General features: G+C 37.9%; 1 protein-coding gene across 1 annotated transcript; it reads left to right on the top strand.

The window, feature by feature from the left end:
• Positions 1–1,603: 1,603 nt before the first annotated feature.
• On the top strand, positions 1,604–2,536 carry LOC142445862 (olfactory receptor 52P1-like). Its single transcript, XM_075547739.1, has one exon. It carries the CDS (start codon positions 1,604–1,606, stop codon positions 2,534–2,536), a length of 933 nt encoding a protein of 310 aa, XP_075403854.1.
• The last annotated feature ends 8,409 nt before the right edge of the window (positions 2,537–10,945 follow it).

The following is a 10,945-nucleotide window of genomic DNA, read 5'->3' as shown; positions in this document are numbered from 1 at the left end:
GAGACTTTCTACACTTATGAAGGTGAATTGGTGAAAGTTTACAGATGAAATATTTCGTCCAACAATTCATACATGTTTTATTTCATGTCATTAATTGTGATTCCCATGATATATCATCACTTATACCAATTACTCTCTGTGTTTCCCTACTTACATTCTACCTTTCTTCCGTCTGAAACTTCTCCTTGGAAAACTGTTGCCCTTTTGTCTTAAACTGTTAATAATTCTAAGAAATGTTTACCTCCTTAATATAATTGTTCACCTTATAAACCTACCTATTTTTTGACTGACAATCAAAGGGTGATAAAGGCCTTAGTTTTAGGAGTTCTGCTAGTCTTTATCCAACAAGTAAGCCTGGTCCTTTGTTATGATTTTGGGTTTTGTTCCTCATTTTCTCCCTTTTTATCCAAGACCTAATGCGGTCCATTTAAAGGTGTCATTAGTGGTAGCGAGACACTGTCAAGTTCTTGTATCAGGATTGTGCCCTCACAATGAGGCACATGAGGTTCATGGGGCCCATTAATCCACTGCATTGTTTCCAGGGTGGGTTTTTTTGTTTATTTATGTTTTTAATGTTTTCTTCCCTCTTCTTTGCCCCAGATGCAGAAGGGCTGGTAGCTGTACCTTATATGATTTCTCACAAGCTTTCACAATCCCAGTCATTACTCATCAAAGGAGGATTTAGGTTGTCATCTTTGTGGACTATGTTATTCCAACTGACCCGGGTGCTCCTGAGACTATGGGCCCCAGTCCCCTCTCTCAGTGACTAATCCCTCAAGGTGTTTGGTTATGCCTAAGAAGTTTTCACAACTGCCCCTCAAATGTTCTACTTTTACAGCTTAGGTAAATATATAAACGTCGTTCCATTTTCCTTGCTACACCTGTTTAGCAATACGTTCATCCACTCATCAGCCATTATTTTAGGCCATGCATATGATAGTATTCACGTTTGTTTCCTTTAACTCTTGAATTCCTTTGTCTTCATCACTGTTTATGGACCACCCTCTTAACATATATCACATTTACCCTCATTCAAGTTAAGGTGTCTATCCTCTAGTTCAGTGGTTCTCAGCCTGTGGGTTGCGACCCCTTTGGGGGTCAAACGACCCTTTCACATGGATCGCCCAACTCATAACAGTAGCAAAATAACAGTGATGAAGTAGCAATGAAAATAATGTTATGGTTGGGGGGGTCAGCACAACATGAGGAGCTGTATGAAAGGGTTGTGGCATAAGGAAGGTTGAGGACCACTGCTCTGGTTGATTCATCCTTCTGCCTCTTCCCAACAATAGAAAACCTCAAAGAATATTTATTTTATTGTGAAAATCTTTTCTTGAATTTTTGTAATAGTGATCTCATGTAAGATTTTTATTTTGGCTAAGCTTAATGCTAACCCCAACTCTAACAAGAAGCTATACATTAAGTCAAAATCTAAATCTAGTGTGAACTTAATTTCTAACATTAACCCTAATCTAATCCTGATTCAGAATCATTTACCTTAACATTTCAACTTTACTTTTCCATGTGGTTACTCCTACTGAAAAAAAATGAAGTTCATGTAATTTCTTTATATTGCTCCTCTCAATTAAACTAGGGTACCACCATGACTGCTTGCAATGTCACCCAGGGCCATCCTACTTTCTTCATTCTCCAAGGAATTCCTGGAATGGAGGAAAAACACAAGTGGATCTCCATCCCCTTCTCATCCTTGTACTTCCTGACTGTTGTTGGAAACTGCACCATCCTCTTCATCATCTCCACCCAGCGTTCCTTGCACAAGCCTATGTTCCTGCTCCTCTGCATGTTGGCCCTCACTGACCTGGGCATGTCCACAACCACCATCCCTAAAGTGCTGTGCATCTTCTGGTTTGGCCAGAGTGAGATCAGCTATGGGGGTTGTCTGGTTCAACTGTTTTTCATCCACTCCATCTCTGTCATGCAGTCTGCTGTCCTGATGACTATGGCCTTTGACCGCTACGTGGCTATTTGTGAACCCCTACGCTATGCCACTATCCTTTCCAATAGTCGCATTGGCCTTATTGGCCTGGTGAGTTTGGTGAGAGCTGTTCTCTTCATTCTCCCCATGCCCATTCTACTCCAGGGAATGACTTTTCATGCCAACCGCGTCATTCCCACCACCTACTGTGAGCACATGGCTGTGGTGAAGATGGTGTGTGTGGACACCACAGTCAACCGAATGTATGGTCTGGCCGTGGCCATGTTGGTGGTTGGGCTGGACCTCTCTGCTATTGGCTCATCTTATGTGCTAATCATCCAGGCTATCATGCGGCTCTCTTCCAAAGAAGCCCACCACAAAGCAGTAAATACCTGCACCACACACATATGTGTCATGCTTATCTCTTACACACCCTCACTTTTCTCTTTTCTAACTCACCGCTTTGGCCGAGGAATTCCACCCCATGTCCACACCATTCTTGGCAACCTCTACTTCCTCATCCCACCAATGCTCAATCCTATTGTTTATGGAGTAAAAACCAAGGAGTTTCGAGAAAAAATAACCAAATATAGGTGCTGAAGGAAGGACCCATAACCATTAGTTCTAATCAGGAACCTATCTGATATTCTAGCAGTGGCGGATATGAGGGATGGAATGCTAAATATATTCAGCTGCTAATGAAATTAATCGGAGTTAGATATATGTCGTATCGACAGATTATTTGCCAAAGAAGTTTATCCTTGAACAGCGAGACTAAGACAGGACTCCTTATTGGTCTTACTCATTTAAAAACAAGGCAAATCCCCTATGAAATGGCATTAATGATAGCTAATCTCCATATCTGACAGAGTGATAATGGACTCTCTCTCTCTATATATATATACATATATATATTGGAAAATATACACAGAACTAATGTAAGATGGGATAGGGTGTTTCCATGTGGAGAATAAATAAGAATAAATGAAACTTGTCCACGGTAAAGTCAGTGAGTATGCAGTACTGCTTACTATGTCAGGACACAATAACAATGGGTATGAGTATTTGCTTTTGTGTTTGAAAGGAGAATGGGAGCTATGGATTGTTTCTGGAGGAGAGCAGTGAGGGGGGCGAGGTAACTTCAAATTTATTTTACAGTCACTCTTTTATTATCCCCTCTGTAGAAGCCTTACATGAGAACAAAAGTACTTGATGCTTCCTTGTAGGCTTGGGGGGAATTTGTAAAGAAAACAATATCTCTAATTCTGAGAAACTTTAAGGGGCAAGGAGAGATGGAAACTTCAAAATTTAAAAGGTATACAGACTTTGAGACTGATTCATTCTTGTAAGAACACTTAGAGACTATTCTCCTGCTGGTCTCGACCATTTTTAGCATTTGACAATGTTCTGTGGCAATGAAATGATTATGAAAATTTTCAATTATCATAGTTACAAAGGTCAATTTTATATTGCAGTTCTTTTGTTATAAACCTGTGCAAGGTCATTTCTTTAGGGTCTCCACAGAGAGACCCCAAACACATTCAGGGCCTAGTGTGGAACTCAGATCCTGGGCCCACACACGGGAATACATTAAGCTAAAGGACTACTACTTCTGTTTTCTCATTGATGATTTGGACCAAAGGGGTAAAACTTTAAAGATGATGTTTCAACCCAGAAAGATTCTTGAACTATCCATTATTTTATAGAAATAAAATAATGAAAGCATCTGAATTATGAAAAATACACCTACTCTGTAGGCAATATGGCTAGTATTTAAAGAAGAATTTTAGACTGTTGAAACTACAGGAAAAGAAGTCCAACTTTTCTCAAGTGTAGTACCAGCTTTAACTATATAAATAGAAGCTTAAAGTAAACTCAATGACTCAATTATATAAGCTGCGAATGGCGGGGTATTTCAGAGCTTGAAGCAAAGACCCCAACATACAGGAGGAGAAATACAATCTTTGATCACTGACTAAGACAGGCTTTTGCTCTAACTAGAAAACCAGACACCAAAGAAAATGCTGGAGAAATAATGGTAGAGGAAGAGAGTAGTGCCTAGCTGAAATTCTGATATTTCATCCATCAAAACGAATAGAAAAAAAGCCTCAGCAAAGTGTTACCGAGATCACTACTTTGATTGACAAATATGTATCACATTCTGAAAGAACGTAAGGCGCTCACTCTAAGGGGCTGTGGCCGTACAAAGTAGCTTTTTACTGGGATGTGAAGGGGACTTGCTTTTTCCATCTAATTCCAATGGCATTCAAGTATAGCGTCTCGGAGTCCATGTGCTTTACAATATTACCTACCTGTTGCCTATATTGAGTTTATATTTACTTTATTGGTGAGATTTTTGTCAAAGTTAAAAGTAATTTTTAAATTAAAATTATGAGGTGAATACTTATTTGTAGCTGAGCATAATATATATTTGGAAAATTGTCTTTGGGTAGTTTTTTTCTGTGGGAACTGGAGAATATCTTAGAAAACATGAAAAGGAAAGTCTGACTGTGCCTGTCCTTTCATGATGAGGCATATTTTTCAAAAGTTTTATTAATCGATGGTCATTTTTTACTGTGTTTTCCCTTGTTGACCTGTTGGAAGTACAACAGGTAACTCCAATATTAATTCTTTTTCATTTTATAGCTGGAATTATTCTTAGCCGTGCAAAAACTAGATATATTGGTCAAAGTTGATCCACTTTTTGTTTGGCATTTGGAAGATGAAATAATCCAGGGTCAATTTCCCTATTATAATCTCTTCTATTTGGAGAACTTGGACCTTGAAATGGTCTTGAGCCTTAAAATAAATAAATAAATAATAATATAATCATTATATTTTTGCATAATAATATTATATAAGTAAAAAAGATGTAATACATTTTCTGGGAAATAGTATCTCAAATTCAACACTGAGGCACAGGAGAAAAATATTTTTAGTATGGATTGGATAGGACAGGTCAAACCTAGTTTCCTTCCCCTAAACCACCCGCCTCAGACAAAGGCTTGGTTTGGCTCCAGATTTTTAGAAATATTATCCCATGGAGCAAGAGTACAAGAAAAAAGAGTAAAGCCGGTATCTATGAAAATCTCATGCAAGGGATTCTGAGCCTGTTGCGCACCACCTCCAGAGACTGGTGGCCAGCCTTGCCAGGATCAACTATAAAGCTTTATATGATGCATCCCAGAACTCTCTTCTCAAGGGGATAAAATAATATTCCCCCTAGTTCTGCAGGCATGAATGTAAAATTAGTTGCTGGGGTGTCCCTTGCCATGAAGCTAGGCATGAAGCTATAGATATTAGGTATGACTGAAATGAAGCATTATTGGTTGCAAGGAATCGGTCACAGCATCAGTGGTTAGAGCTGGGAGCTGATGAATTATACTGCGGTGCAAAGAGTGTCTAAGACAAATTTTTAAGGGGCTGGACGCTTGCCAGTAAGGTGAACTTTCTCAGAGATTAAAAGGTTCCCACCTTGAACCTACTTTACAGAATTACTTTTTTAATTTAAATATTCCAAAGTTTCATTATTAAAATAACCCATTTGAGTTGACTGTGATTTATAGAGATCCCACATGTGACCCCATAGTAAAGTTGTGCACTGTAAATTTTCTAGTGGCTACCTTTTCAGAAGAAGATGGCCAGGCCTTTCTTTTGAGGAACCTCTAGGTTAACTCACAACCCCATCCTTTTGCTTACCGATGAATGTGTTAACTGCTGGCAAAACTCAGGCTCTAGAGTTTTGAGAGAACTCAATATTCATGTGTATGAAACCCAAAACTCAAGTATTATGGAATTGATTCTAACTTACAGTGACCCTACAGGGGGCTTCCAAGGCTTTTGCATCCTTCTAGGACAGCGGTTCTCAATCTCCTCATGCCGCGGCCCTTTCATACAGTTCCTCATGTTGTGCTGAGTCCCCAACCATAACATTATTTTCGTTGTTACTTCATCGCTGTCATTTTACTACTGTTATGAATCGGGCGATCCCTGTGAAAGGGTCATTCGATCCCCAAAGGGGTCGCGACCCACAGGTTGGGAACCATTGTTATAGGAGGCTAGGACGAGACAGCCTCATGTTTCTTCCCCAGAGCAGCTGGTGATTTTAAATGACCAGCCTTTCAAAAGCTTACTGGGCAGTGCTTCTAGGGCTCCTTTTCACACCCAATATTTACAGCAATTTCAGGTACCTGTCATGTTTGTGCGTGTTTGTATGCATGTCTATTTCTATATGTAATATATATGAAGATAGTCTCCTAAAATATTAAGTCAACTTCTAAAATGAAAAGATTTTATAAATGCGCATAGCTCTCTTCATTCTTCATTCCGTTAAGTCTTATTGTTCTTATACAGACATCAATAAAAATGTTACCCCTTTTGCTATCCATTGTTTTTGGTGAGCAGTGGGGGTTTTGTGAGTGTGTTGGAGCAGAGAAAGCGGTACATGTGCTTTAGGAAAAAATATATGTATATTTTCCTTCCATTGGAAAATGTGCCCCATTTTGAAATCTGATAGAAATAAAAGCACCACTTCTCTCTCCTCTATGAGTCTACCAAGTAGAAGTGTGTGGATGGGCTCCCTCCTTTACGCTACCCAAACTTATTTTCCTTACTTTGTATTTTTACATAATAATTTATACTTCTCCTTGTGCAGTATACAATTTTGTATGAGAAGAATATGTTTTTATAACCATTCCTCCCATCAGTTTAACTTTTAGAGCTTAAGTAGCATTTTTCTTCTTCTGTTTAAAATGGTATTGCTCTGAAGTTGTCCTCTCTGAACTGTAGTCCCGGGGGCAGTTTTAACAGAGCTGCATGCCCAAGAAGCTTCTAATGGACTCACAAAATCGCTACTTCACTTTAGCTAAAGTTAGGAACCAAAATAACATTTACTTAACTGTATATTTCTGGTTGCAGTTTCCTAAATGACTTTCTTTTTTCACCTATTCATTTTTAGCTATTTGTAAGCTTGTTATTAGTAAATATGTTTTACAACTCATATAAGTTGCGTCTTGTATCATTGATTTTCATCCCTGTTATATAGTATCACTTATCCCCTCCCTCCCTATGTTTCCCTGCTTTCACCCATTTTTCTTTCCTAAACTCTTCTGCCTACTGAACTTTGTCCTTAGGCAAATGTTGCCTTTTTAAAATCTCACATGGTTGCTTATTTTCAGGAGTGTTTAATTCTTTATTAATACTCTTCACTTTATAGGTATCTACTTATTATTTGGCTGAAAATTGAGCCATAAGGGTGAATTTTATTCTGGACTGATGAGTGACAAAGTTCTTACTGTTGGAGTTCCTCCCATCTCTATCAACAAGTAAACTTTGCTTTTTTAACATTTTGAGTTTCTTATCACATTTCCCACCAAGTATACGCTGGGCTTTCTAATGAGATCACTTTCAAAGCAGTTGGCCAACATAGGCACAATCTCATTCCTCTTGCTCAAAGCTTATGAGACTGAGTTCATGTGGCTCACTAATCCATTGGACTAATGATTTACATGTGTCTGCAGTTTTCCTTAATTTACTCTTCCTTTCATGGGATGAGATCAATAATTACACCTTAGATGGCTGCTCCCAAGCTTTTAATATTCTAGTCACTACTCATCAAATAAAAGCAGGATTTAGTACACTGCCATTGATTCTCATAGAAACTACAGGACAGGGTAGAAATGCCCCTGTGAGTTTCTGGGAGTGTAATTATTTTTTTAACAGTTTTATTGGCATTTAATCCACATATCACACAATTCAATAGTTCGATCGTGACAAGAAGCATTGTACAATCGTTACCGCAATCAATTTCAGAATAGTTTTTTCCCCACCCCTCCCCACCCCCACCCCATGATACCGTAACATTTTATGAAAGTAGAAAGCCCCATCTTTCTTCAGAGTACTAGCTGGTGGTTTCAAACTACTGTCCTTGCAGTTGTAGCCCAACATGTAACCACTATGCATCCAGGACTCCCTTTGTGGATTATGATATGTTTATTCTCCTTGGTGTCCCGAGACTGTGGTCCTAAGCCCCCAGCTCAATGACTCATCCCAGAAGGTGTTTGCTTATGGCTAAGAGATTTTCAAAACCTTCTATGTGTTGTACCGTATTCATGAATATTTGCAGTATCAGTAAATACATCTAGAGAAGTATCCTTTGTCAAGATAATATATACCTATGGACATAGTTGCATTCTCACAATTTTTCACTTTTTGGGTCTGTCTATGGATCCACTTATAGATTATTGTATGTTCAGGATGGGGGTCTATTATAATATTTATTTTACTTGCCTTTAACTCTTGTACCTCTCTCCTTGTCTTCCTTTTCCTTCATCATTTCTTGATGACCTTTCTCTTATTATATATTACATTCCCTTTTGCTCAAGTTGACATGTGTCTGCCTCTAGTTAGTGATTTATTCATTTCCCTGCCCCAGGTATGGGGAATCATCAAATAAGTTAATTTTTTTCTTTATTTTTTAACCCTTTTATTGGTATCTCCTACAGATATCATAACATCCCATAGTTCCATCACCTCGAGCAGTAGTGTACAATTGCTACCATAATCAGTTTCAATACATTTTCTTTCTTCTTGAACTCCTTGATATCAGCTTCTCTTAATCTCCTCCTCTCACCTTACCCCTTAGGAACCCTTATATTTATTATTTTTGTCATACCTTACATCTAACATCCATTCACATATAATTTTGTTCTTTGATCCCATCAAGTAGGGTTATTCAGTCATCAATACTGTCAGTTCCTTATTTCCCAACCCTTTCCCTTCCCATACCCTCAAGGACCATTACTCCTGCTATCGTATCTAAAGGGTTATCTACCTGACTTTCATTTACTAAACAATCTTAAACATACAAATGAACATATGCAATCCAATGTGATTACTGATGTAAAACAAATAAAAACCATGATAGCAAGGGGGTGGATATTAAAGAAATAGAGGATAGTTATGGGGCTCATCAGTGCTATACCACATCATGGATTTAACATCCTTTCTGTGTGGCCCTTCTGAGAGGGACTTTCCAATTATCTTACATGTGGTTTTTGCATCTCCATTACATCCATGCTCCTTCACACTGATTTGGTTTCTTATCTGATAACTTTTACCATCAACACCTCATGATCACATAAGCTAGCGTGCTTCTTCCATGTGGGCTTTGTTGCTTCCCTGCTGGAGGACTGCTTGTTTACCTTCAAGCCTTTATGACCCCAGGTGCTATATCTTTTAATAATAGTATGGCACCATTAGCTTTCTTCTCATTTGATTATGTACCTATTTTGTCTTTAGTAATTGTGTCAAGAAAGTGAGTATCAAACAATGTCACATTATTAGAACAAATTGTTCTTATATCAAGGTCAGATTTAAGTAGAGGCCCAAAGTCCATTGGCTTCCTTGTTGCATACACACACATACACACACGCACAATACTCATATTTTTATATGTACATATATACACATTTTTCTTCTTTCCTCTTTTTCTTTTTTTCCCCACCTGCCCCACTGTCATATGTACTTGTCTTTTGCTTCTCTGAAATTCCTCTCAGATACAATTCAATTGATCTAACACACCCAGAAAAGCAACACCCTCCTTGCCATCAATTTCAGAACCATTACTATTGGTTGTCCCCATCATTATTGGCTCACCACTCACCTTTCCCCACTTCCTACCCTCATATGCTTCCCAGGAACCACCGGTCCAGTTGTTGTCTCTGTAAGATTGCCTGCCCTGCCTATCTTGTATAGATAGGTACACAATAAAAGGAACATACAGACAGTCATCAGTCCAACAAGGATCCTAACAGTGCAGATGAAGTTTATTTTTTGTGTGTGCAAAGCTCTTCTTGATTTTGATATTGATTTCATCAATATTTGTACTTTTGTGTTTGCTTTATTTCACTCACTATAATATTGCCCGGGCCTGTCCATGTTATGAGTTGTTTCACAGATTCATAATTATTCTTTAATGTTGTCTGTATTCCACTGTGTGTATCTATACCAGAGTGTTTCGTGCACTCACTGATAGGTATGTAAGCTGTTTCCATCTTTTTACTATTGTGAACAGTGTTTTGATGAACATAGTGTGAATATGCAGATCATGTCACAACCCTTATTTCTCTAGGATATAGATCTAGAAGTGAGGTTGCTGAGTCATGTGGTATTCCAAATTTTTAAGAAAGTGCTATCCTATTTTTAACAGAATCTCACTAGCATTACAATCCAATTTGCAACGTAAATACCTTTACTTCCTCACTAGCATTTTATGTTTTCTATTCTGTTTTAAGTTTGTTGCTAATGTTGGTGAGATTAAATTTTATTGTTTTGATTTGCATCTCTCTAATGACTAATGATCATGTCTTCTTGTGTATGTTGGATACCTGAATGTTTTCTTTGGTGAAGTGACTATCCATGTCTTTTGAACATTTAAAAATTTATCATTTGTCTTTTTGTTGTTCAGGTGCTGAAGTTTTCTATGAATTTTATGAGACTAGTCCTTTGTCTTACATGTTTTTCCAACATTTTTCTTTATGGATCCTCTTTTTAACATTTTGGTGAAATCTTTTGATGTTTATAAATGTCTAATTTTTAGAAGATTAGAGTAACCGATGTTTTCTTTTGTTGTGGGTAATTTTAGATATACTTATTAGTGTATTATGTCATGTATTCAGTCTCCTAATCTCCTAAATTTGTCCCTATTTTTTCATTGGTAATCTCTGGTTTTAGGATAAACCTTTAGGTATTTGATCCCTCTTGACTTTACTTTTGTAACTGATGTGAGATATGAATCCTATTTAATTTTTTTCGCAAATGAATATCTAGATGATCAAGTGCCATTTGTTAAAGAGATTATCTCTTCCTCATTAAATGACTTTTATGGAGGACAAAACCCCCACTCAGAGCAGCCAAGCCACAGAGAAGACCATATGTCCGACCCCACTATGAGACACAATATCCCTCACTGACCCATAGCCTTTACGAGACAACACTGGAGATACAGTG

This window comes from Tenrec ecaudatus, chromosome 4 (assembly GCF_050624435.1).
Source record: "Tenrec ecaudatus isolate mTenEca1 chromosome 4, mTenEca1.hap1, whole genome shotgun sequence".
Taxonomy (NCBI): Eukaryota; Metazoa; Chordata; class Mammalia; order Afrosoricida; family Tenrecidae; genus Tenrec; species Tenrec ecaudatus.
This window is presented reverse-complemented; position numbering and strand designations above follow the sequence as displayed.

Excerpts from the sequence above, each read along its gene's own strand:
- LOC142445862 (XM_075547739.1), top strand. The coding sequence starts at position 1,604 with ATGACTGCTTGCAATGTCACCCAGGGCCATCCTACTTTCTTCATTCTC.